The sequence below is a fragment of the Haemaphysalis longicornis genome, unplaced genomic scaffold, assembly GCF_048455015.1.
Source record: "Haemaphysalis longicornis isolate Haplotype H1 unplaced genomic scaffold, Haemaphysalis longicornis Haplotype H1 scaffold_1, whole genome shotgun sequence".
In the NCBI taxonomy this organism is placed as follows: domain Eukaryota; kingdom Metazoa; phylum Arthropoda; class Arachnida; order Ixodida; family Ixodidae; genus Haemaphysalis; species Haemaphysalis longicornis.
In genome coordinates, this window is record NW_027526203.1 from 384,946,498 (window position 1) to 384,974,019 (window position 27,522).

The window sequence follows — 27,522 nt, forward strand, 5'->3', positions numbered from 1 at the left end:
TCTGTCCAATGCGGTAAGCATGCTTTGCAATTCGTCCCCAGAGTTACTTAGCAAGGCAAAGTCATCAGCAAATCTGAGGTTACTGAGGTATTCTTCATTAACCCTTACTCCCACCTGTTCCCAATCCAATGTTCTGAATATTTCTTGCAAACATGCAGTGAATAACATTGGAGAGATTGTGTCTCCTTGTCTGACGCCCTTTCTTATAGGTATTTTACTGCTCTCCTTATGAAGGATGATAGTAGCTGTCGACCCTTTGTAAATATCCTCTAGTAAGATTAAAAAGTATCAACCGATAAAAATAGACCAACGAACACTTGGGCGCAAATTAGCAAAGCGTTTCTGCCTACTCACAGTTGACAGTCAGCCTGCAGTCAGTGTTGGCAGTTCCCGATTCATTTTCAGCCACTACACTGTATGTCCCAGCGTCCGATTTCTTTGTGTTCTTGATAACCAATGTCATTGATTCTTCATCTTCGAACAGGAATCGGTAACGACCACCCGCTTCTATGACTTTTCCCTCGTGCTTCCTGCGGAAAATAGGCAGACGACGTCCATTCACATTGTGTGCCAATCTAAGTGTCTTTTTCTTCCTCTGTACGGCAAGGGGGACATCTTACCACGTCACTTTCGGCTTCGGGTATCCAGTTACTTTGAGCTCCAGCATGGCCGAGGCTCCTTCGTTCACTTCAACATCGGAGAGATTAGCAGTGATCGTTGGAGCTTCAGGCGCCTTTTTAATGACAGCGCCTATACGAAAAAAGTACAATACAGATTAGTCCTTCCACTTACGTAAACGTAAGAGGGTAAAACTACGCCCTTGGTAACTGTACGACGCCATTACTATGTGCTTGTAGTATCTCTCCTGTATCAGTCATTGTAAACATATAATCTGCGCGTAAACGCAGCTATCTAAAATTCAACTGAGCTCTAATTCGTGAGGCATTCAATGTAACGAGGTGTATGATACCGCTTTTCGTATAAGTAAAGCTAAAAGCCAGCTCTTGAGCAGATATTACAAAAGAAAATGGTGTATTTTACACGTGTGAACGCTCGTCGATGCTAAATATTTCGTCCTGAAAGAACGTTACAAAACAAATAAAGAAATCGTTCGCTACTTTAAAGTATAATTTGCTATTTCTTGCACAATTCACGATTATAACTATTGCCTCTAAAGGGCTGTAGAAATATTGAGCACGTGTATGCGTTGCAACGGCGAGTTTGACAATTCTTTATTTGTTTATTGACTTATTTAGGCCAGGGAGGGGTATTGCATTAAAGAGGGAAACATCTACGAACATGTACACGTTATCGTCGTATTTTAATGTGGACTTTGTTCGTTTCAAGCCAGGCACGTTTACGACACCAACCACAACGACAGGGAACTACTATTATGTTTACTTCTACTGTCATTGTTACAACAGACAACACTGAACAACACGTTCAATTTCAAATCACTACATTAACAGAATGAACACGACTCTGCAAGTTCTTTGGAGACTCTAAAGATGTTTATCATTATATTTGAAATAATGAGCTTTCGCTTGCAGATTCGCTTTCATTCTGTTACCTTCCAACACAAACATGCTACCGGGGCAAGTGTATCGGCGGTAGCGAAAAAAAAGTACTGTGTTCATAGCGTAAAATGCCATTTCTTGTCTGGCGAAATTCTAAGCCTCCCGAAATGATATACTTTCGATGTCCAACGCAGATCATCTGATAACTACAGAATGATATTTGCAGTCTATAGTATGATTTGCAAGCAGTACGCGCATCATTGGCCTTCTTCTCCTCAATACTGGTTGTGTAGGATATGTCTACTTTCGTTTGACTAATGTAGAGTCTATAAATAAGGAAATTAAATATTCCAGTAATTTCTTCCTCCGAGCAACGTATCCGCTTTGCGTAGGAATGTCAGTAAGGAATCGAATATATAGGCTAGGGCAAAAGAAGCTCCGTTGAAGGCGGCGCTGTAGATTATAAACAATAAATTAGTGGGGCAATTGAACTTGAAGAATTATGGCCTTTGGTTCAGTCGGAGGCGGGTTGAGATTTCAGCGCACGGTGAAGAACCTCGGGAGGTCAAGTTAATCCGGAGCCCTCCACTACGGCACACCTCATAAGCCCAGCTGTAGCTCTAGCGCTTGAAACCCCCAAAATTTGAAAAATAAATGTCTGAAAAGGTCGATATCATGGCCATTGAATACTTTTTGTTTAAAATGATTTGGTAAAACTGGATTTTTATCTATCCCTACAAACCTATTTCCAACTTTTCATTTGATCCCAGCGGGCCGCTCGAACAGGGGCAGTGCGCGGCCTTCTGGACGAAAGAGGATACCCTCCCCTCTCCTCCCCCCCTTTTTTTTTTCAATGAAACATTTGCCTAATTGTGACTACCGCCTATCTACCTATCTAATCAGAAGGGTGAGATTTGTGGTCTCCGAACCCAAATTGTACAACGTTCTAGGGTCTGACACTGAACAAAGTTTATATTATGTTTCCTAACAACAAAAAAAGGAAACGTATTGGATGATATATGTAGTGATTTACAATTGCAATTGAACACACCACTTTTTGCCATTAAAAACGCTACTGTAGGCTGCTTGCTGTCTCTACGTTCTACAAACAACATACCGAAGGCTATTTATTATTCTAAAAGCATAAATTGCAACACTTGCATGCGGCTGCAACAGCAACGAACAGCGAGGTCACATGAGGTGAACAAACAACGCAATAGTTGTACATGTGTGATGATGAGACAAAGTCGCCGCAGTTAATTGTTCATGCCAACAGACTGATCTAGTAATTCACGGAGGGTGTTTATTTTTGCGCTATAAGTATCAACAAAACCTAAAAATAAATTATTATAAAACAAGGAAGGCGAGTTTGTGTTTTACGTTTCGAGGAGGTTTGAATATAATAATACAGCAAAGAAAATGTTCGTTTGTTTCATCATTCTATAATAAGCGTTATAGGGAACGAGAAATAAAATTTAGGGCGTGCAAGCCACTGTGACCAAATTGACTGTTTTTAAATGATGTTTAAAATCGCTCACCTGGCCTCAAATAAGCACCCTGTATACATTTTTTTTGTTAATTGGAGTACAGTCAACAATCATGCACAAACACACTGAACGTGCTTAAAGTGCAGGAACAAATAAGTTTCAGTGAGTTACACACCACGTAGATGACGCACTATACGGGATCCTGATTATTTACGACTGCGGGAAATATTCTCGAAAACTAAAGAGCCCAATACGAGCACACCACAAAGATTTGCACAACGTTTAACATTGGGTAGGAATCGGTTTCTTTTGGGGCAAGCCGTTCACTGGAGAGGTGTATTTTGTGATGACTTCACAAAAGGAAGAGGGCGAGAAAAATTACGCACACAAGAGCATCTCTAATGTTCGGAAGACCTGCGAGTTAAAAGTTCGGTAATGAAAACTGCCAAACCTTGAACTGTTAGTTCGGCACTACAGGAAATTTTCCCACTCGATGTGCTGGCAACGCACGTGTAGAGCCCAGCATCATCTGGCGTGACATGTTGAAAGACCAAGGATAGCGTGTCCTCGATATCGTCAAATGTGACTTGAAAGCGCTCACTGGCTTCAAATTCTTGACCATCCTTGAACCTAGAAGGATAATTAAAACCGAATCTGATGATGCAGCCTAGTCACGAATATAGTCATAACACTATAATTTTCTTATATATTTCTTCAAGTTAGGCATAGAATAATGTTTAAATTGCTCTTTTGTTGCTCCATAACAGCACATGTTTAAGATTTTAGTCTGCGTAGTGCTTATTGAACAAAATGCTACGTTGTTTGGAGTCTTAGCAAGTGCACAGTAAACTATATGCATATGCGCACATCGCAGATTTTGACATATCTATTTTCAAACAGTTGGCCTTACCATCTAAACAAAGGTGACTTCGGTGGAGGTGTTAGGGGACCTGATCCTTCAGCAGTGCTATCATCTGCGGTTAGCCCTTGGAATAATATCTTGTCTTCTGTGGAGGTCAAAATTAAGCACAGCGTATTGAGAAAACAGTTCTTGTAATCAGACCATGTTCAATTGAAAGTGAAGCAAAATCAGAACAGGATCGTTGACATTGTTAAATGAGATATATAAACTACCAGAAGTCCTACACACTTTAAACTTTACATTGCTTAATTAATATAAATGACCAGGAAGTCCTACACATTTTAAAAATCACAACTGAAGTCTCCAAGCACTCAATAAAACGTCGGCAACTAAATGAGAATAATTTCTAATCTAAAGATCAACAGATAGCGCACGTGTGTTTTTGCTTCGCCCACGCATACCTTTACACCTTAACGTAACCTTAAACAACAACTACTACCAGATTTCTCGGTGAAGTATGACTGATTGAAAATTTTGTAGCTTATTATACTTCATTTTGTGGCAAGAACTCATCGCGCAGATTAGCCAAGTTAGGTATAATTTTTTTTATTTTATACAAAAGGCGGACAAATTATTTTAATGAGCTTATAATTAAGCACAAAGTGGGTTGAAGTTATCGTTCCAATAAAACTTGTTAATGTTTCAGTTGCTTCAGGGTAAGCGAGGCGCAAATTCCCTATTTATGCGTTATTAGCGTTTCAAACGACGTTCAACAGCACTGAAGCAAAATAAAAAGGGCCACTAAACAGGTTGTGCATTTGTGATGTTTCCCAACACTATTGTGCCTCGCGCTACTAGCACACAGATGCCGTACAGTAAGTCAGCACAGAATCTAAAATCTTTTAATTCACCTAGTTCAGAAGATAGGAAGAATGAGGGAAATGCAATCCTGTTTTCGGGCCCTTTAGGTTCGCATCAATATTTTCATGCAAGTTTGGACTAGTTGCGGTCACTCCATCCAATTAGCTTTGCTGTTTCAAGGCAAAAAAAGCAAAGAAAAGTGAGCAGCAGTGCCATGCCAGCGTTTGCATAAGTTTTCTCGTCATAGCAACAACAAAAATATGAGCACGTTCCAGAACACACGAGCACGCGCACTTTTGCTCATTGCAAACGATGACCCAAAATTGTTACACGTACACTGACAGCTGTAAAAAAACCGCATAAAATTACTTTTTGTTCAAATGTGCAAGATATTTTGTATTAGTAAGGGTTAAAAAAAATTCGCCGCCAATTCCACAATGTGATGGTGGTTTTCCAGCGAAGCTGCTTGCGTTGCGGGTATTAACGCGGTGCTTCCCCGGCGGGTGTGTGTCGGACTTTCGAGTCTGCGGTCAGGTCGTTATCGAAACACAGACTGTCCCACACGTTGCAGCTTCAGACGAAATGACGATCGAGAAAATTCTTTGGAACCTGCCGTACGTGCCCTTGAACTCTTCCAAGCTTGGCGCCTAAGGCGCTTTGCGACATTCTCTGACTCACGATATGCATCGTCGGTTCTTGCTAGTCGCTTACGCGTCGTCTCGCGGGCACGCTCGTCGGACGCCGCAATAGAATCGGCTCGCCATCGACGATTACACTGGCGCAGCTGTTATCTGATCCCGTTCGCATCGCATCACCGGACAGTTCACAATGTGGGAAAGCCAGCTTACAAACACCAAGCTTACAACAATCTTTTAAAGTAGACTTAAGTTTAAACACAAATGCACTGCTGGCAAGACATATAGTTGACATATCAAAATATGAAGGCCCCAGGAACTTATCGGTGTAAGCATCTTCTTGGTAAGCTGACCCTCCCACATTGCGTTTTTCCGCGTGGACGCCATGAAATCCCGCATCCTAGCCATAGACGGCTTCTCTGTAAAAAATCAAGCCGCAAATTTTCGTCGAGAAACTTTCGTCTACGTTTCCTTTGAGTTTTCTCGATGACAACGTCGACGTTACCAGTTATCGCCGTATCATTACCTTGCACTGATGCATTAAAAAAGCCTATAGCTTATCTGATGCCCATATAGGGTGGGGACTTCGCTGCAGCATAAAGTAAAAATAAATTTGAGTAGCTAATTCTTCTAAAACGGTGTATTGTATTCGACCAGATTTAGGGGAAATCCCCAAGGTGGAGTAAGTTTCTATGAAGGAGAGTTTGACATCCACCTGAATTCTGCCAAATGGCTACAAAGGAAAGCTATACAGCTTTCTCAGGAACCTCGCAGTTGAAGAAAAATTCGCCCTGGTCCAGGATTCGAACCCGGGACCACCGCTTAACCGGAGCAGTCGCTCTACCAACTGAGCTAACCAGGAGCATAACAGTTTGTAGCGCGAGAGCGAATTGATCAGCAACTCGAAGTGAAGGACAGGTGTTAATCGACCAGATTTAGTGGAAATTCCCAAGGTGGACTAAGTTTCTGTGAAGGAAAGTTTGACATCCACCTTAATGCAGCCAAACGGCTACAAAGGAAAGCTGTACAGATTTCTCAGAAACTTCGCAGTTGAAGAAAAATTCGTCCTGTCCAGGACGAATTTTTCTTCAACTGCGAGGTTTCTGAGAAAGCTGTATAGCTTTCCTTTGTAGCCGTTTGGCCGCATAGGACGAATTTTTCTTTAACTGCGAGGTTTCTGAGAAAGCTGTATAGCTTTCCTTTGTACCCGTTTGGCTGCATTGAGGTGGATGTCAAACTTTCCTTCATAGGTGTATTGTATTGCAAGCCGCGTAAGAAAAATTACAGCCATGCTTAAACCTTTCTAAGGATGTTAATGCGAAATCCTAGTTGGACCTTCTGTTGATCTGTTCTTGAAATTTTTGTTGTACGTGTCGGCTGAACCTTCGGTTGAACCTTGACAAGCCCACTCGACAACCCCTGCGAAGTTCGTTCCGCTAGATATCTATTGCCAGGAGCCGCGTATTGATATGCCGTTGAACTCTCTGTAGAACTTTTCGGTCACGCCTGTCATCATTTGACAAGCCCCCTGCAGAGCACCGTTCGAAGCTCGTTCTACTCGCTAGCCATCGCCAGGGGCATCCTAAGTTCATTCCGATCGCTAGCCTGTTCACCCGGTCGCTACCTTTATCTACCAAAACGGCTCGTATTGCTCTTGTGGCAGCAGTCAACCTTCATTTGGTGTGGCTGATTCCCTTTCCTGGCACGCGCTGCGTTGCTCTTACTTCGAGCCCTCCTCCGAACATCCTCCCACATTGGTGCTTCCCTTTGCTGGTGCGCGATCCACGGCTTACGCTCACGGTCTTGCGCAACTTCAACTTATTTAGACCACCTATTTTCTGAATCCCACAACGCGCGTGCCTAAAACATAAAGATTGAAGGCTTTCGCTTTAAATAGTTAGGCAAGGGAGCAGCTGCCCGGATAACGCTTTTTCACTTTTCGTAGTGTCCCTTAACAATCTAACACACTTCGCAAGTGTGGAATGCTCGTGGACCCTAGTCTTACAGCCAATTAAAGCAAGTAAATCTATCCCGAGTTCGTTCTGCTAGGGCTGTCTCCTGACTTCATTTGTGGCTGACTCTATGGCAAGGTACGTCAGTTACTTTTTTGTGCAACACGATTTTTCAAAGCATCATCATTTTCTGCGTTTTTTTCGGGGAGCGGTGCCCCATTAAAAAGGAGAATAAGACCGTACTTAATGGCAACTCATTATAACCATTTTCACCGTACTTCCAGGGGTAACAGCATGCATCCGGACGGCCGCGGTAGAGGTCATTCGTGAAAAGGGATATCAGAGAATCCTTGGGCGGAAATGGGACATCCCAGAATGAATCTGTTTATGTGTCAATGAAAACATTTGCATTTTTCCGGATGAGCCGCAGTAAAAAAAAGTTGGTACTGAGTTACAAAAGTACCACCGCATTACAAAAAACCTGTATGGAACGAACAACTCGGCGAGCACTAGGAGCTGTTGGACACTTACCATATTTTTGTTGATGTGGTTCATCAGATGTCGTTATTGTGATAATGCACCTCTGAGATAAATAATCCGCACGAAAATATAAAAAAACAGCTTCTATATAGAACACCTACGGTCATGACGCCTGATATTTTTCTTTAATAACCATAAGCTTACAGCTTAGTTCTAAGCATTTCTCTGGGGAACTTCCGTAGAATAATAAGATCTGTTAACACATACCACGTGTGTATGTGTTTGTGTGTGTGCATGTGTGTGTGGGTGCGTGTGTGTGTGTGTGCGTGCATGTGCGGATGTGTGTGCGTGTGTGTGGTGGTTTGCGTGTGTGTGGTGGTGTGCGTGTGTGTGTGTGTGCGTGTGTGTGTGTGTGCGTGTGTGTGCGTGTGCGTGGTGTGCGTGCGCGCTCCTGTCTGCCCATCGAAAATCTTTGATGAGAAAGTCAAATGCCCACTTCGAAGCCTCAGCATTCCGCCTCGCTTATCGCACGCCCGTAACAGGGCTGAAGAAAAAAGACGAGGGGGAGTTTGCAGGTACCTAATTTTGGAAAGTTTCTATGAATGCAGTGGTTGTTTTTTTAGTCTGTAAATACTAACTAGACAGGTTTACTGCATTTCGTAGACTCGTCAACAACGTGGTGGATGACCTGAATTTGGTCCATCGTCAAGTAGCGCTTTTTAATGTGGCCCCATCTACAGCTTGATGAAAGGCTGCAGTGTATCGATTCGGTTCAAACATTGCGTCGGTAAATAACTTTCATATACAGTTGGTTTAAAGTTGTATACTTATTCAGCTGTTTGATATCACCGTTCTTGAGTATTTAAATTATGTATGCATCTTTCCAGGTGGCCAGTACCAGTACGGCCGTGCCGCATTTTATGCGAATTCCCCAAGCGTGGCTAGCACAATACTTCCTCCATCTATTCGCCAGTTCCTTCTATTCTTAAAAATACAAGCTCTATGAATGTAAGCTTGTGCTCCTCACAATCCTGTGGTCCATTGATCTTGAGCGTGACCAGCATCTGTGCTAGAACACATACTAGTGCTTGCAAATGGGATAAATTTTGTTTCATTGTCCTTTGGGGCATTTTGGTTTTTTTCATGTCCACTTTGTGAACATCCTTCATGTTGTGGGAAAAGGTGCTCGACATATTCAGACTTTTCTCCATGCCAATGAGAAATGTCAGTATTTTCAAGCTTGTCTTAAGCTTTTGAGGGGTAGTAAGAGAAGCTAAAGCGACCAAATAGAAGTTGCATTTGTGCCGCAGAGTAATAACGCATTTCCAATTACTTTACATTATGGGTTCGTCAATTGAACGTGAAACTTTTCGATATAAACCTTCTCATTATTACTGATATTCTGAACTTTGCAGAATTAACTAGGGCATTGATTAGCACAGGAAAAGGCACCGCAAAGGTTTTTCCCAGTCGGCGCGAACGGAGATCAAAGTCCAGCAAGCGTCAATAAATTATTTAGTGGTCAGCCTTGGCACTGCGGGTAATACAGCAGGCTGCATTCATGCTGAACGCACTCTAAACTGTATTCTGGGTTAGCAGTAAACGTAAGAAAAGGAGTATAGGCACTGCTGGGGATAAAGTCAATGACGGAATAGCAGGCTCTTTCCGTTGTACCTTTACAACGCCCTACGACTGCTTATCAATATGACCATACGATTGCTAGTACCTGCCGTGCTTGGCTTTGTGTGCCAATGGCTATCTCTTCGAATAGCTACAAATAGCTGTACCGACAGCCGTGGCTTAGGGCTCAATAAATTATGCCGCCTAACCCATAATCATGGCTTTCGGTATTTTTTTTTTTGGCCCAGCACTGCATATTAGGCGATGGTGAAATACAAAAAAAAAAAAACGTTCATGTACCCGATCTTCGACTTACTTTAAAGTGTTTTAGATAGCATGCGCTAGTTCAAAGCTATTTATTCAAGACTGCAGTGCATATCCGGGATCTTCCTTTAGATTTGTCATTCGCCGCATGTAATTGCTTTTACCTTTTCTTTAAGAAATCGAGGCTTTGACGGGTGGAAAGACATATTGAAGAAAAACGGAGACACCGACCAAAAGAAACTGTTGAAAACTTTAAAAAACTTTCAAAACAACAAACAAGACGTTTCAGCTTCGCTACGCAAGCCTTGTTCACAATGGGGTGAAGGAATGTTCATGGACGCTAATGTTTTCTTCAGCAAGGGACTTAAGCAGCGCGTGTATGACGGGCGGAGGGACCCTTCATTCCGATTAAGCTTGCTTAGCGAAACCAAAACGGCTTTTCTGTTGTTTTTAAAGTTTTTAACAGCTTATTTTGGTCGGTGTCTCTGTTTTTATTTCACCTTTTCTTCAAGTAACAAACTATTTTTGACGGTAGAGGTCGTTATAACTGCTCGTGAAATACCACCCAGAACAGTGGGCAAAGTCAGCGAAGCTATTTATGGATGTTAGAGCTCTGAGAAAACAATCAGCCGATCGCCACGATTTCAAATTACTCTACTGCCACCACCAGAGTTTTTCGACGTCATAACAACGTGAAACACAGACCGAAATTTTCCCAAGAAAGTTTCTTCCCGCGTTTCACTTGATTTAAAAAAAACACTTTTTCATGTACCAGCAATCGAACTTGCACAAAAAAATGTTCCGAGCTTATGCCAGTTTAGAGCACACTGTAATCCCGGCGTACTCACTTGTGACAGTGATTGTTCCCGATGACTCGTCCTTGCCTTCGCAGTTCACAGCTACGCATGTGTACTTTCCCATGTCCTCAAAGGAAATGTGGTCTATCACGAGTTCGAACACTTCCTTGCTTTCGAACAGCACCTTAACGCGGTCGTCTTCTTGCAGCTTTTTTCCATTCTTGTAGCTGACATATGACGATAAACATGATACCAAATCAACCGCTTATCAAATACTGTTTACAACAAATGAAAGGAGCACAAACTTGTACATTTTCTCATTATTGCTAACAGCTCTATTTAAAGAACAAGGACTAATAAATATGTTAGAATAGGCCTGATGACAGAACATAGCTCTAATGGCAGCTGCCCTTTACGTATAACACAAAAAATAGCTTACAACGTGACTTCAGGTTCTGGACAGCCTCGCACCACAAGTTCAAAGCGAACGGACGTGCCTTCCAGCAGCTCTGTATCCTTCAGCTTGACCTTAAAGACGGGTGCATGGGGAAGTATTGTGCCGCCGGGGCTTGTCGGTCTCGAGTCCCCTTTAGAGACGCTGAGAGCTGGGCGAAGAACACAAACATTTGACAAAGGGCGGAGCAAGTCTCAAATGGCGAAAATGTCAAGAACCACGGATACGCTCAACGAAGGCAGAGTGTTTTTAATTAAACTAAAAGATGTCTACGCCACTGAGCGAGCAGTCTATTCCTGTTACCTTTGTAAGTCGAAGAGTGTGGCTGATGTCTTAGGGCACTCAGCCTGGAGCTCACTACTAAGCTATGAAAGCACCGGCCGGGAAAGCACCTGCTGCTCTCATGCTACAAGGCTTGTTAATAATGCTCCATAGCGTTCTGTTGACTGCATTAAGGAAACATTCCTGTTGTTGATAGGCCGATTTAGATATCACGTTCCTTCACAACAAATTGTTTTTGTATCTATTTTATCCCGCCCAGGAAGAGACAATGACATCTAAGCAGGGAAAAAAAGGTTAGGACTTATTCATGCATCTAGAACAGACAAGGCGTCACCTGGTTTGACGTAAAGCGGCGCGCTGCAAGACCTTGTTCCTTCCGAGTTCGAAGCAATAATGGTGTACATTCCCGAGTCTTCAGTGGACACATCATTGATATGCAGCTTATAATGGCCGTCTTCTTCGCTCAGCTGAACACGTGACGACTTTTTCAGAGGAACGTTGTCTTTAAGCCATTGAATGGTGGGTTTTTCTGGGGAAGACACCTCACACTCCAAAAAGGTGTTGTCACTCTCTGCACAGAAAGGGCACAATAAAAACAACGTCAAGGTACTAACTTAGGCGAAAAAAATTGCTACATGGACTTGCAGCGCATCAGTGATCGGGAAGACAACCATATAAATGATCTTAAAGCATTGCACCAGTGATAACGTAATCGAGTCTCTTATTTTATCAGAACATTTACATTAGCACACCGTGTTAGCATCTTGTTATTTTACCTTAGTTTCTAAGTAGAGTAATTCACGTGTTAGCACATTTGGACCATGGCGAGTAATATTGTGATTGATTGATTGGTTGATTGATTGATTGATTGATTGATTGATTGATTGATTGATTGATTGATTGATTGATTGATTGATTGATTGATTGATTGATTAGCAGGTTTAACGCACCGACGCTACACAGGCGATGAGGCGCGCCGTAGTAAATGGCTCCGGATTAATTTTGACCACCTGGGGATCTTTAGCGTGCTGCGAAATCTCGAGCACACGGGCGTTTTTGCTTTTCGCCTCCACCGGAAAAGCGGCCGCCGTGGCCGGGAGAGTGATATTTTGCACTCCTGGCACAGCACTACCAGGGATAACACGTAATAAGGAAACCATATTTGTGAGCTATGTTCCTGCAATTAATTGGATATAAATTTATTGGTGTATTATTGATACGACCGTTATTCTTCTAAATTTTTGTTGCTGAACAGAACGTTCACCCTTTTCGTATCCCACGTACTGCTAATACAATCAAGGTGCTTTGCGCGCAGCTGCCCATATGTTGTTACCAATCTCGTACACACAGTTGATGCCTAGCTAGCCCGGATCGCAGAAGCCGAGCGCGGTACGAGGTATGCTAAACGTTTGTTACTGATCGAACACCTCAGAAGCCAGCGATGTTCATGAACATGCAGAGGTTGTGAATTTGTCACAGCAACCAGCACATTACGGAAGCATTAGACTAGCACAAAATACACACAAGGCTTTGCTTGGGAATATATTGTTTTTTTCTGCTACCGCATGTCGAGAAAATAAATATGAAACGTGTCTTTATAATGCATCTAAAATAAATAAATAAATAAACTATAGTTTCTGTATTTATTTGATACGTTGTACCACGCATACAAGCACAAGAAATTCGATATTCATGTTTTTTCCATGACTTGCCAACAGGCTATGATCGGGGTCACAGTATCACTTAGCAAAGAGTAAACCATTCTGTCTAAAATAGTTGCCAGAATCAGGTGTATACCGTCCTTACGTAACAAGCAAAATGCCAAAAAATCGAAGATTTCCGGATGTGAGTGTTTCATCCCCAGACAGAATGAAAGCAGGTTAGCATAGACTCCATCTTGAACAACACAAACATTGTACAAACAGGACAAAGAAAATGACGGAGACACAGCCACACACTCCCACAGAGGAAGAAAATGAAATGAAACTAACGTGAGCAGGTGAGGCCACGAAGAGGTTTGCGGAACTGCGGCTTCCCTGTGGCATCCTTCTTGGATGCTGTTAAATAAACAGATTCGTCTTCAGCAAAAGAATTCAGAGACTGAATTTCTGAAAAGCACCAGAACACCAGAAGTACATTTCAATGCATTAAACTAGCACTTGGCGAAGGCAGCTCGCACTAGGAGATACCTTCGACAATGACTGCCGACTCTCGTTTCGAGAACAATGTTTAACTACGTAAAAGAGGTTGCAGGCTTGAAAAATTTCATTGACAGCCCGTTATAAACGCATATTGATCCCAGCCTCCAATAGATACATGAAGCAACCATCCTCGTTTTAATATAATTTATTTATTATTCTAACTAAAATCGCTGATTTTACAAGGAAACTAGCAAACCACAGCAAAGCTGTTTCCTGGGCTAGATAACCATGATTTGAATTTGCAATACAAATCGGGTAGCTCAAGAAAGTTCAAGTTCAGAAAACGAGAGTCGACAGTAGTTACTAACCATGCCATTGTATGTACTTCTAGAGCTTCTACTAAAATAAGTCAGGAGACACAAAACACTGCCTGAAAGGGACACTGAAGGCAATCAGTAAGTTGGTTTCAAATGAAAGTCTAACCTTCACACAGCCGTTTTAGCGTTGATTCGGTGCCGAAAGTTGCCTTAATTGCTTGGAAATCGCTAATCACACGCTGATCAAACGTGACGCAAACAACTGCAGCCGCTGTTTGCGTCAAGATAAACCGGAAGCAAGTGAGGCAGCGGTGATGTAGAGCGGTATAGAAGCAACAGAATACAACGCTACCACGTAACGAGTGGTTTGGTCAGTTTTGGTGAAATCAGTCGTGCTTTCCCGAACTCCCATGTCCTTAGCAGCTCTGGACCAGTAAGCAAAATGTTCCTCTATGGGACCTGCGATTAGGATTGGCGCTTTCTTGAAGAAAAAACATATTGTCCTTTTGAGACCACGCGAATGTTGGCGTCGAAACAACGACTCATGCATAGCTCGTACGTTTCCTCGAGAAGCGTTACCGCCGCCCACCGTGCCGCCGCCCCAAGTATGGATGAGTCGCGCCATCCAGCAGCGGCCAGGAAAGATGTTTCGCACACCAGACGTTTTCACCACTTCCGGTGCAAGTTTCGCGGTATAGCCAGTGGCGGCGGCACCTGTCTTCACGTTTTCGTTTTTTTCTACCCTACTTTTAAAAAGCTACGCGTAAGAGTGGTATATTTGTGTTCTCAGTGATCTGATCTATCGATCTAGAACAACTTATATTTGGCTTCACTGTCGCTTTAACGATGTGCAAATAAATGTCTGAATACTTGGAAGCGTCCCTGTAATTTAAAGACTGTCAAGGCTCAATATTTTAACAATATAGATTGTTCTGGATGAGACAGCTGCTTTGTAATGTAGAAATGGGGCAAAGTAAGATGGTTATAGTTACAAAACGTTAGTAAAGATGTAATTGTAACTAAAGCAACTGTAGTTACGATGGTATTTATTACGCAGATTCGAGGGTTTAGAACATGCATTTTACTGCACCGGTGTTCCTTTAACGCATTTCAGGGGCTTTAATTACCCTGCGAGTGACACGCAGTGCAAAGTTCAGGTAATGCTTCGAAAGTAGCTTCTTCTTTAATTTTTATAGCGTTACTTACAAGCCCTGTAGATGTATGCGTTCATTGTAAAAGCATTTAACAGAATATTATATACCAGGGTACGTATGTGCGAGATTTGTCGGTCATTCAACCTTATTTCGCTTGTGAAAAATGCACACATGTTTGTAGTAAATTATTGCTCGGAAACTCTTTTCTGTGGTAAAAGTTAAGCAGTTCTAGTGATACTACGAAGAAAAACACCTTTAAAATGTATGTAGTGATAAGGTGTATAGATATTTTTAAATGATTTGGTTTTTAGCAGGTAGACGACTGAAGTGTTTATGAAAAATTCATGACGCCTACTCTACATCTTATTGACAGTACAATCTTGGTTCTGCAACAATTGAGTGACACCTGGCGAATGTGGCAGCCCCTGAATGCTGGTTGTACGGCGTCTTAGCTCACACAAACTATGGTGACGTCAGTAGTAGACGTGTCATAAGCAACAAAACAAGGTGAAGTGTTATGGGAGGGCACAAAGTAGGTGCACTATCGCGTGATCAACAAACCAGAAAGAAATGAGAAAGCACTGGCTCGATATCGCGTACCACTGCCACATAAAATTATTTATAATAAATATGTTCTATAAATATTAGTAGACGCACCGTCAATAGAAGTGACTGAGCCGGATCGGATGCTGTGAGTGGCGGCACTTGTGGCCTCCTTGCTGGCCTCAAAGATCTCAGCCCTGGGCATGGAAGCAGATGCTGGGTCGGGGCTCACGGGCACCGCTGTGGACTCTGACAACGACGTTGTGCGGCTGTAGCTGCTCTTCTCCTGCTGGCGCTCGGACGTGTCGTCGATTTGCATCTCTTCAACGACTGCGGTGCGAGAAGCTTTCGTAAGGAACGGCCTCCAAATCTTTCGCGCAGTGCCAAATTTTAATAATTTTTTATGACGGTTACCATTTAGGTGAGAGAGACGAACTCTTACCTTCGCTGGCCACTCTAGACGCTTGCAGTTCCCTGGCCCACTCTTTCTTCTGTTCGATGTCTTTTGCTCTGAGCGTTATCGGGACGTCCTGGCCAGAGGAATCTTTCTGTACTATCTTCAGCGTGGCGTCTTCCTCTCCGGAATCTACAATTTCTGATTCCGTGGTCTAAACAAAAACATTTTTTAAAAGCGATTGTTATGACCTCATCTTTTCTGATTTGCGCGCTCAAATGTCTCTACAACAAAAAATGCGCACTACCGGGTTTCAGACTTTTTTTGAAAGACAAATGCGACGAACCTCCAAAATATCTAGTTGCGCTGATATTCGAATAGAAAAGTCAGGCACAGCTTTTGAGTAAAGCTGATCCTGTCAAACTACACAGTTACTTCTCGCCATCGTGGGTCAAAAATAGGTGAAATTGGGGTTTAACGAATGCTGACGTTGCAATGCTTCTGACACAGTGTGTTGTGGGCTGATGACCTCTGTAAGGCCGTCTGTGCCTCTAGTCCCAGTCTCATCTCGCTTAGACGAGAATTCAAAGTATTTAAAAAAAGAAAAAAAATTCGTTGCTCGTGAGGGCCCTCGAAGAAAATGCCTTCTGATACTGTTACACCATCTAGCGCCATTCCACGCGCACCAAGCACTCCTGTACGCGACCGCTTAGCCACTCTTAATAATTGAATGAAAATTTGGTTCTGGCGGGTTTGTTAAGTGTAGGCTCTAATGTTGAAGTTGAATGGATTCACTTATTTGAGATCAAGCAGCCCGCGCAAAGTACGCACTCTGGAAAATAGGAAAAAGCACGTAGAAAGCACATAAAAAACGATTATAGTCTTGCTTATATCCATGCAGCAATGCGTAATTACAACACGTGCTGTTAATAAACTAAGAAGAAGTGAGCACAAGAATTGTCGAACCTCATGCAAAAAGCAGCACGCAGTCCGAAAGCCCAATAACAGATTGTGGCATTAGCTTTGACAAAAAAACTACAGGTTATTCAGGCACGCCAAAAAGGGCTGTTCCCATGCTTTGCTAGAGGCCCAATTGACGTCACAGTGCTCACTCAGAAATTTGGAATCTCTGATAAAGAGATGTCGCTGATGACGATGACCGTCACACAAAAGGAAATACGCAACGCAAGTAATACGCATTATGCCTGTTACATGCAGGACGCAAGAGACTGCTCTTGTGGGACGTATAATTTTGCGTTGATAACAGCCTAAAGGAAGAATGCAGGATAACTGTCTTTCGCACATGTGTGACCAGGGAAGGGATTTGACATGGACGAACAGAGTCACAGTATCTGCCACAGCGCGTCCTCACCTTGATTACACTCTTGACAAGGTAGATATTTCGGTTGGCTCTAACCTTCTTCACATCAGTTATGCACAACCTTCCTTTGAAGAGGAAAAGATAGCGTGGCTGTTCACAGATTTTTGCGTCGGTAATATCGAACCAGCCCTGTGCCGAAACACAATACACAATGTTGGAGCTAGGAACTGGAGAGCGCCAGTACACGCTTGCATTCACTTTACGCCCCTTGAAATTACCTCCGCAAGTGTGAGTCTATATAGACGCCCACCGCCATGTTTGTTCATTCATTTGTATTGGCACGAAAGCATTAGGTGGTCTACTGAGTAAAAAAGCCGGCAGCGACTGGCGTCTGCAACAGCGGAACGGCTCCTAATCTTCCCGTTGGCTGCTGCGCGTAGCCAACTGTAGGGGCCCCGAGCTATAGGAGAAACGCTTAAGCAGCACATACACCCCAAGGTCTAAATGCTCGTGAAAGCGTTACCTGATCGATTGAACAATTCACCGGCGTCCGGCAAGTGTAGCATCAAAATGGCCCCTGTACATCCAAAATTGGCTGCGACGCGTTCAATAGCGCGGTTTGCGCAGGCCGCTCCGCGCAGCCGTATTAATAAAGCATCTACATCGTCAGCGGCCGCAACTCCGGAAGCAGCGAAAGGGTTGATTGATTGATTGATTGATTGATTGATTGATTGATTGATTGATTGATTGATTGATTGATTGATTGATTGATTGATTGATTGATTGATTGATTGATTGATTGATTGATTGATCGATTGATCGATTGATTGATTGATTGATTGCAGGGGTTAACGCGCCGACGCAACACAGGCGATGAGGCGCGCCGTAGGGGAGAGCTCCGGATTGATTTTGACCACCTGGGGATCTTTAACTTGCGCCAAAATTTCGTGCACACGGGCGTTTTTGCTTTTCGCCTCCACCAGAAAAGTGGCCGCCGCGGCCGGGAATCGAACCCGCGACTTCGTGCTCAGCAGCGCAACGCCTTAGCCACTGAGCCACCGCGGCGGGTCAGCAGCGAAAGGGGGCCCTCCACCCAATACACCGCAGATATCCCGAAGCAAAACTCAAAAACATTACACGCAACGCAAAAGTCGAAGGAACACTCAGCGTCGTTGAATTAACATTAAATGTTCTTGTATTCCTATCTCCTCAGAAGCGTTTAGGTGTCCTGTGATTTTTATATGTCATTGCATTGCATGTTAACCGACACTTTATAAATTTGAGTAGGCCTTCGTTGCGTCGGCCCGTTAAACCCTACAATCATCATAAATTTGAGTAGGTCTTCATCACCACAAGTCTTCAGAATTACCAATCACTGTGATAAACAGGAAAGCTTTAGGGGATGCCGATACCGATCATGAGATGTAAGGAAAAAAACTGATACGTGCCCGCAAGTGCATCGGCCGAAATGTGGCCAGGATAAGCGGCAAACCTTACCTGGGTTGTCCAGGTGTGCGGGGGACAGGAGCGGTACGAGTAAAAAACTCTCAGTTGCGATTTGGCAAAAGTAGAACAACTAGACATACCGCTGAACTTTCAGGAATTGATGTACAAAATCGACATTAATTTTCCTCAGCACCAACCTTAACAATGCAAATAAAGCTCTTTATATGCTCGAAATGAGATCCAAGCATGTTATTGCACCCCCGCACCTCCGCCTATCTCTCGTCCGTTGCTCCCGTCTGCAACATTCGTGCGTACGGGCATTTTTGGCAAAATCAGAGCGACGCTTTTAATTTCAGTATGCCACAGAGCACAGATTCAAATTTTTAGGTAAATATTATGATGTGTACCAACATTCTTTTAATAAGCACCGTAAATCGCAGTGATTGGTGCTTCTATAGCTTTGTGAAAAACGAATTTCTGTGAGCGTAACAGCCTAACTGCCAACGGCTTTTCCCAAATGGTGAGGCATGTTTTTCGCCAACAATAAAAGTCTTTAAGGGGAATTTATAAATTTCGCAAAAGGCAGCCGTATTATTATTCACACTAACAGCAGCGTTGGCGGCGTGGCTTTTGTATTAAAATAAATTGCTGTACGTTCCCAAAGCATACACACCGCACTTATTACGTTGCCAGCCTTGGTGTAACGCAACAGTCTTCAGAGATTAGTTCATGTTCTCGTATGCATGTCGTGGCCCCCGTCATCGGTCGTAGTTTAAATTGGGATGGTTAATTATACATAAAATGAGTACCGTTTAGTTAACGCTTCTACACAACAAATACTGCATCTTCATACTTCGTCTTACAGCTAAAATGCTGCGTTCACTTCGGAAATAGTCACTTAGTCGCCTTGTGAAGGTGTGGACGAAAAACATTTGATTGTGAACTCACGGTAACAGCACACAAGCAGTTCCAGGACGTGCGAAGGCAAGTGTCGTATGGAAACGAACTGACGTAACATTTCGTCGGCACGCCTTATACCACTCGCTATCTTGAGTTAGAAGTAATTTCGCACTGATAACTTCGCCAAGGACACTATGTAAGAAAAGCATTAGCGGAAGCGCACATTCGTACAGCGCATATTAAAATTATACTGTTAGGTGCACGTAATGTTTTGCTGAGCGGCAGTTTACTTATGCATGCAGAACGAGTACTTAGCAGGAGAGAGAGTAATTACGGTGTAAAGAGAGTTTTGCCGGGAGGGCGATTTGAACAAAGTGGATTTCACAGTGCGAACATCGTTTTCCAATTTATATGGTTTGCGAAGCTCTCAGTTCGATTAAGAAAGTGAAAATTTGCAGGCTGTACAAACTGGAATGACAGCGTCGCACCGGTCTTGCAGTCATCAGTTGTCAAGAAACACTTCACCCGCACACTTCATGCACAATCTTGATTAGGTCCTGCATGTTATACGTTGGCCCTGGAAGTACCGCTATGTAGAAAGGGTCTTTTGGTACTTCAGGGCCCCAAAACAGAAACAAAAACACGCCCTTGGGAAACGAAAAGGCAGTAGTTGCTGATGGAACCTTTAAAACGTTGAAACGGGAGAGTTGGCTGTCTTCGCTACTAAACTTAATAAGCGGTAAAAAGAATAGAAAAAAACAATTGGTAAGAAAAAAAGGAATTTACAAAATTCCCGATCTACTGGGCACATCTTTTTTGCGTACCGTTCTTGTATCTGCTGCCAACCATGCATTATGGCGGCGGTCCTATTACGTACCTGTAATTTTATTCGGCCATTTGTCATGTTGAGGAAAGCACGCAACACAGCTTCCTAGGCCCTCGCGTGGCACTTCAAGTCCCCAATATTTGACACAAGTATTATTTTGTGGAGCGATTATTTTAGATGCTCTTAATAAGTCACAAAAGTTTTGGCTTGTTTTACGTGGGCGTACTTACGTGCTTGATGACTCGACCCCAGTTGTGGATGTTTCCGTGGTAACCCTCAATGGCATTTATGTATTGAAGGTCCGAAGCTCGCTGGGGAATGGCTTGCATAAAATCTAGCGCCCTCTGCAGGTCCGAATAGTCTTCGTGGAGACGCGCTGTGTACTTGATCAGTTCCTGACGGATTACAAAAAAACGATTATTTTCATTCACGCCTAAGCATGCGGAGACTTCATGAATAAGCGGTTTCCCAGCTGTTATCGAATGCCCCTTAGAGTACGATCTCGAAATACCTGAAATGCTACTTCATCAAATATTTTTTGACGGATACCGTAGAATCGCAGAAATTCCTATGTGTCAGATTTTCCCTAGTATACCTAAAAAGTATACTCAAGTATAGTAGCCACAGCATAGAAATCAAATTTCACAAATAACAGGTCCCGACTTAAGATTTAACTGTGATCTGATCTTTGACATCTAGTGCAAAACACCATGCTTGCGTAAGGTGCCCCATTTTCCCAGTAAAATCGTCTGTCGAGACTCGTAATTGGTCATCTTTGTTTCTTCGGTCGTAATGAATAGCGATTACGGTGCACTGTAGTGACGCAGATCCGCGGGTGCTTTTACGAATGCAGCATACAACTGGAAAGCTATGTCACCAAGTAACGGTATCCAGATAAGGGGCGTTCTTAAACCAGCCACGGTTTTGCTTCATCCCAGGGTGCCCGAGGGACTAAATCATAGCTGCCAAAGGAGCAAAGCATGCAAGTTCCGAGGCCAAGCATACGACCTGACACCAACAACTCTGTGCGTGCTCTGTCATACGCATTGGGTGATGTAACAGGTTTTGAGTCAAATCATACGTCGCACTTCGTTATGCGTCACATTTGCTCCTTCGGGCGCGGCAGTTAGTCGTTTAGAGGCGTTATTACCAAGACGCACCCGCAGAAATGTTGGAGCTTATCGAGGCCACAACATTGAAAAAATCTGCAAATGGACACTGGTGTGCACAGTACAGAGCACCTCAAAGCATGACTTCGACCGCAGAAGCTTATGTGGACGCAGCAACTTCGATGAAAAATAATTTCTATTTCGCCATACAGCCAGCAGGCGATTTTGAAGACAGAGCGATTTTGCACTCTTTAAGGAAAATTACGCACGAAAACAAACGCGGTTCGCCTTTAACTGACGCGGGAGTTAAATACGCAGATGCTCGTGCACCCCAGAAAATCTCTAGCTGAGGTACAGAAATTTATTATCGAAAACAATCACTGACACGTTGAAGCACATGAAAGAACGTTAGGCGCGTCTTGGGGCGCTACATTATTATTTTCCCGATTGTAGCTCAAGCTTTGAATGATAAACGTTAACATCACACTGAAAAATCGTAATGTGATAATGCTGAGAATAATTACAAGAACGTTGGTGTCGAAACAGCCCCAGTACTTGACTTCAAGGCTCGACAGTACTGCAAAGCGTAGCTAGGATTTGTTGCGCCGAATTAGCGAATACGTATTATTTTTTTCTCACCCGATCAATACCCATAACGCCCTTAAGAAGGATCTCATTGGTTTCATATTGCTATTGAATTTGCGGGGCTTGATTTTCGGTGCTTCTCTGTGTTTCTATGCTAGAGTTCTGCCTCTTTTCTTGCGTTTTTGCTGAACATCATTACAGCAATGCCGGGTTGAGATAGGGGCTGTATATTTGCGATAAGTGAACAAATAAATAAAAGCTTAATTTAGCATGAACACTGCACCAATAACTTAATATTGATCCGAGCGCTATCCCCATTTGATGGCCTACAGTCACGCCTATGTAATGGTCTCGCCCCCACCCCACCTGCCATCAATGTACACATTTCAATACAACGCACAAAACCACCACTGGCCCGCCACAATATACGTACTGTAGTACCGAAAAAAAATCTGAATGAAAAACAATGCAAAAAAAAAACGCGAACGTGGAACGTGAGCCCTACTTGGAAAAAATGAACTTACTTTTAGCAGCAATTGGTAGTCGTTAATGCGTTGAATCGGGAGCTTCAAATGGTCGGATAGCGTTTTATCGTCGCTGATACTCGCGCTGAAATCCTGCAAAGTAAAAATGAAGTGTAGGAGTGAGCGACATTCCGTCTCCGGTGTAGGCACCGGACCACTGGCTATAGTTTAGAATTTAAAGGCATGACATCTTTGGCGTCAGCATTTATCTGTTTTGTCTGGTCATTCTTACATCGAAGTACTCCTTCAGCGGTCCAGAGGCTAACAGCTCTTGAGCCCTGGGGAAATCCTCGCAGTACTTGACATGCTTATCAAAGTCGCGCTCCTGGGTGAAAAGAGAGACAAAAAAGCACCATTTATGCCGACGCTTCTGCAAATAGTAATAACACAACTTCGTGGCTAAATGATTTTTTATTGGTGGCTAAAGGAAAGGGTATGAATATAAGTACGGTTTTTACCAGCCTCAAGAATGTGACGCCGAGCTTGGCAGGTTCACTTGCATTGAACTGAACCCCCTTAATCAATTCTCTGAAAAGAACAGATAGATGAAAACATTTGTAAGAAGTCGAGTTTACTACTTGCTTCAAAACAAGAGGAAAGCGACTGAAATGACCCTCGTGGTCACTTTTGCAAATATTGAACGAACTAGAGGGAAGTAAAAAACTCCGCGCAGAAAAGGAGCTAAGTGTGGTGATTAGTAAAAAGATTCGGCGGTGTGGAATAGGCGAGGCAGACACAGGATCGTAGTGTCACTTTGATTACACTATAAAAAGTTTTGTCCCGTAATAAACAGATGTGACCTTGTTACTATTTTGTAACGCGGAAGGGATCTGACGCACACGCGGCGGCAACAACCGCCGAACAGCGGCAGAAAATAAAGTCGCATGTAAAGAAGGCAGATTTGCCTGCCTGCCTGCCGGAAAGATACAAAGAGGCAAGAAGAAGCAAAGATCACGTCACGATTGAACAAGTACCTGCAGAAGCAGTGGCAAGTTAAGCGGCCTTCGCTTTTCCATGCCGTCTGTTCGGCTGTCGGAAAACAAGCCCTCCTATCTTGCTGAGTGGAGTAATAAGTGCGTAAATTAACGCCACCGCACTTACGTAAAACGTAATGTTCGCTTTGATGTATCTTTTGTCATCGGTTGGAACAATAACAAAATCGCTGCTAAGCACCGCATTTTGTGCGGCCCTCACCTTTGTTTGTTTAACTTCATCGTTGCGTGAGTGCTTACTCACTACATCGCTATTGTAAGATTGATCTCTCACTTCTTGGGACGCCACGTTACCTCTCCAATCGTTTCTGTCTCGGTAAGCTGGATGAAATAAGCCAGGCAACAAAACTCAACTGTTTCGGAATGACAGCTATATTCATTCCACCCAAAGGGTGTAGCCCTATCTTTACCGTTAAGCATGGCAGCTTTGGCTTTCCGGAAGTGTTGTTTCTGGTGCTCAAGCACCAAGATTCTCGGGAACTGTTGAAATTATTTTTGTCAGTTAAATACATGGCATTTTTATTACCAAAGTGTCCAATTAAAAAAAGAACATTGACCAAGTAAGCCACATTGGTTTAACGCTTACTGTGCGTAAGCAGTGTATCTGGTTATTATGATGAAAGATAGTCACAAATTACAGAAACATGTGAAAAAACATTCACATCTTTTTTAAACGCTTTAATTATACTTGCTCGATGGCAGAGATGGACGTAGGGTGGCACACCCTGAGGCCTTGGTAGTGCTAGTTTCCAGGGTGCCTTGGCCACTGTTGCATACGCCACTGCTCGGTGTATAATAGTAGTATCGCACGCCCGCGATGTGCGTTGGCGATCAATGCTATCCATCAATGGCCTATTCATTAGGAGCTTCGAACTTCCGCTGGTTGGCGCTGCTTCGAAGGCAGAAAAACGTCGCACTTGCACGGCACAAATTTGGGATGGCGTAGAAGTGCTTGCTCCGCATCCTGTGTTAGCGCTGTTTCTTCTGATGTACTTTCCTAGTTTCGTTAGCTTTATTCATCCCCCCTCCCCCCACCCGTGCGCGCTGTTCCGATGAGTCTATACTCACGTGTTGTGGAAGTCACTGATGTCCTTGAAGTTGCTGAAGAGAACGTCCTTTTGGTCTCTCAGTTCTTTTGGCATTGCTGGATTTTCCATCTCCTTTAAGTAGTTATTTACAACGCGCTGCATGTCTCGCGAGAAGTCTTCCTCAGTTTCAACCAGTTCCTTGACCACCGCCCTGCGGACACGAGAGAATATACAAATGCCTCAGTCCTCTATAACTACCTGACCACGCAGCTCTCAAATAATCTTAGTTATTACTACACACACCAGAATCCGACGCGACGCTTTGAATCGGAAACATTTTAGTTGGCACGTCGTAAGACGGGACTAAGTGCACGGGATCAATAACCAGGAACGATCCATTTTCGATTGTTACAGTGGAGTCCAGCATTGACCACATTCTCAGCTGTCACACTTCTGGGAGCGAGAAATAACTTGAAATTGTGTTTTAACGCGCCGAAGCTTCATCTGGGCTCTGCCGCGCGGCGTAGTGGCGGGTCACGAGTTGATTTACAGACCCCCTCAAGATTTTTAGTGTGAGGCAAAATATTGACACACGAGCGTTCCGCTTTTAACCTCCTTCAGAAAAACGGCCACCGCGGCCGGGGTCGAACCCGCGCTAGGAAAGAACTTAAAGCTTGGGCTGTTGTTGGAGGCATTGCGGTGTTCAGCTCTCTGTGTGCGTAACAAAGGGATCGGGATTGTGGGTCGCAGTGCCCTGCCCACACATGGCTGGCCGAGTAACGCGACAACATGGGGTTGAAGCTATGGCTATTGGGAATGCTCTAGTACGCTTGTGGTGTACATCTGGTTCTTACACTACGACCTCCTCTCAAGTACGCGCAAAATTTGACTCCGGCTGATAAAAACTACGGAGAAGTGCCGAGATAGCGATTTAGTGCCGATCGTTGTGACTCCGGCCTTGATTAGGGAATTAAGAGGTCTTCGTATAAGCACCACGCTTGCGTTACCGCTTTTCCTATATAGGTACCACGAGTAGAAAGCATGGCCGGCTTCCATCTCGGGCCAGTCTACGTTCTTTGCCATGAGAAACCGTGCATGATTGCATCAAACTTGATAATATATTGATTTCGCACTGTGTGGAGAAATTCCTGCACTCATAGACCGAATTCCTTCGCTAAGCCGGCGTGGATGATGAATCGATCAGGTAGCCCTACCGCAACTATTGATAAAATAACTTCGGGCGCTTGGAATGGTTGAGGATACAGTGAACCAAGAAAAAAAAATCATTGCGCGCGTAAACGCAATTAGCTTTTTAACATTATGCAACCTATTTCCTCTTCCAAAGATATCCACAGAACAAGAAAAAACCGCGCAGCGGGAAAAACACTTACTCTCTTTTCGCATAGGATTCCTTGTCCTTAGGAGCGACGTGCTCTTCAACCACGGCGCCTTCTTTCTTCTCTAGATAACAACATGGCACCCAGCCTTCCTGGGAGATTCCTGTTCGGCTCGATCTCGTCCGTACGCGCCATCTGCAAAGCAAACCGATTGTAGGGGGTTCGCGTGGTTTTGATAGCGGCCATCCGTTCTACTTCAAGCCTGGTGTCTTTTTTCTTGTTCCATTCAGAGATTTTAAACTGCCAGGACAGATAGCACTCACGAAGAGTTACCCAACTCTCAATTCGTACATTGCCTGCTATAATCTTTGGCATGCAAAAAGAAAAAAACCGAGCAATCACGCCTCTTGTTTTTATTTTAGTTTGAATATCCACACTGAGAAACCTGCGCTAAATTAAAATGGCTCCATTCTCTCCATCTAAACGAAAGCCATCATGGAGACACAAGCACGGAGATTCCCATTTCTGTCCCTTTTTTTCCTCTGGCAATCTTTTTTCGCTTACTTTCGTGGTTTTGAAGTGTCTATTACTTCCACTTCTTGGCCTTCTTTTAAAGGAAGTCCCTCTTCGTCGCTTGACAAGGGCTTGTAGTCGAGGATGGCCTCGTAGATTCCGCCAATCGGCTGAAAATAGAAACAAACATAGAATTAAAAAAAGCTTTGAAGCTTTCCTAGTCCGTCTGCACCTTCTTTATAAATCGACTAAGGGTGTTTTAAAAAAGATAGGGGGAAGAAAGGAGCCAGGAAAGTGGCTCCGTACCATTTCTGTGTGCCTGCAGCCCATCTTAAAATGACGAGCTTTAAAATAGACGCGCGTTCTTTGAGCATAATGAGTTATCCGATGACAGCTCGAAACACGCTCTGCAGCGCGGCACGCTCATCGAAGCTTAGCAAGCGTCCCTAACTGTGTGGTAAACCATTTTCGCTGGAGCGAGAAATGATCGGGTCTTTTTCTCGGTACTACCGTGCAATGTCCATATGCCGCAGACTGCTGCCTGAGGTGTGATACATCAGTGCGTGCAGCGCGGCAGCATTGAGACCGTAACAAGAGATGTTTTTCGAACACTGTCATGCTCCCCATACGTTTCAGGATACCTTTCACTGCAAGGCTGGAAACACATCATCTTTTATGCTTTCAGCTTTTGAATTGAGGTTGTATCTGCACAAAGTCTCGAGCCGTAGTTGAGGGCTACGTATTTTGAAGCACCGAAATCTCGTATGAACGGGCGGTTTTTGTTGTTCACCTCCACCAGAAAAACAACTGCACAAGCCAAGAAACAAACCCTCTGCTTTGTGGTCGGCAGCTTCACCCCCGCAGTCTGTTTTTTTCTATCTCCATGCTGAAAAAACGGACCCGAACGGAATGGTTTTACTTCTCCCAAAAATGCCTCCCAAATGCCTCCTTCTCCCAAATTCGGCCTATGCGAACGACCGGCCGGATTAGTTCCAAAAGAGTACCCGTTTCGCAGGCAGGGTCAACACGGAGGGTAAAGAAAACAGGATTCAGCCGCTGAGCAACCACTGCCGGGGATCACCAAACGGTTTTTCTGTGCTCGGCGAATGTCGGCCGTTAGACTCATCATCCATGAAACAATTTGTAGCAGTCCACTTTGGCGCACGTCAGAACCCATCATC

The 27,522-nt window shown here is 43.7% G+C and overlaps 1 protein-coding gene across 1 annotated transcript in view; it reads right to left on the reverse strand.

The window, feature by feature from the left end:
• Obsc (Obscurin) overlaps positions 1 to 27,522 on the reverse strand; it is a gene marked incomplete in the record, with an annotated part of 215,126 nt that overhangs the window by 108,449 nt on the left and 79,155 nt on the right. Inside the window, 18 exon segments of the mRNA XM_077686554.1 lie at positions 355 to 530; positions 621 to 750; positions 3,456 to 3,634; positions 3,915 to 4,011; positions 10,527 to 10,702; positions 10,915 to 11,080; positions 11,546 to 11,782; positions 13,203 to 13,319; positions 15,481 to 15,696; positions 15,809 to 15,974; positions 17,133 to 17,270; positions 20,484 to 20,648; positions 22,472 to 22,564; positions 22,704 to 22,796; positions 22,930 to 22,999; positions 24,532 to 24,702; positions 25,883 to 26,023; positions 26,393 to 26,511. Coding sequence (XP_077542680.1) covers positions 355 to 530; positions 621 to 750; positions 3,456 to 3,634; positions 3,915 to 4,011; positions 10,527 to 10,702; positions 10,915 to 11,080; positions 11,546 to 11,782; positions 13,203 to 13,319; positions 15,481 to 15,696; positions 15,809 to 15,974; positions 17,133 to 17,270; positions 20,484 to 20,648; positions 22,472 to 22,564; positions 22,704 to 22,796; positions 22,930 to 22,999; positions 24,532 to 24,702; positions 25,883 to 26,023; positions 26,393 to 26,511 — 2,650 coding nt within the window.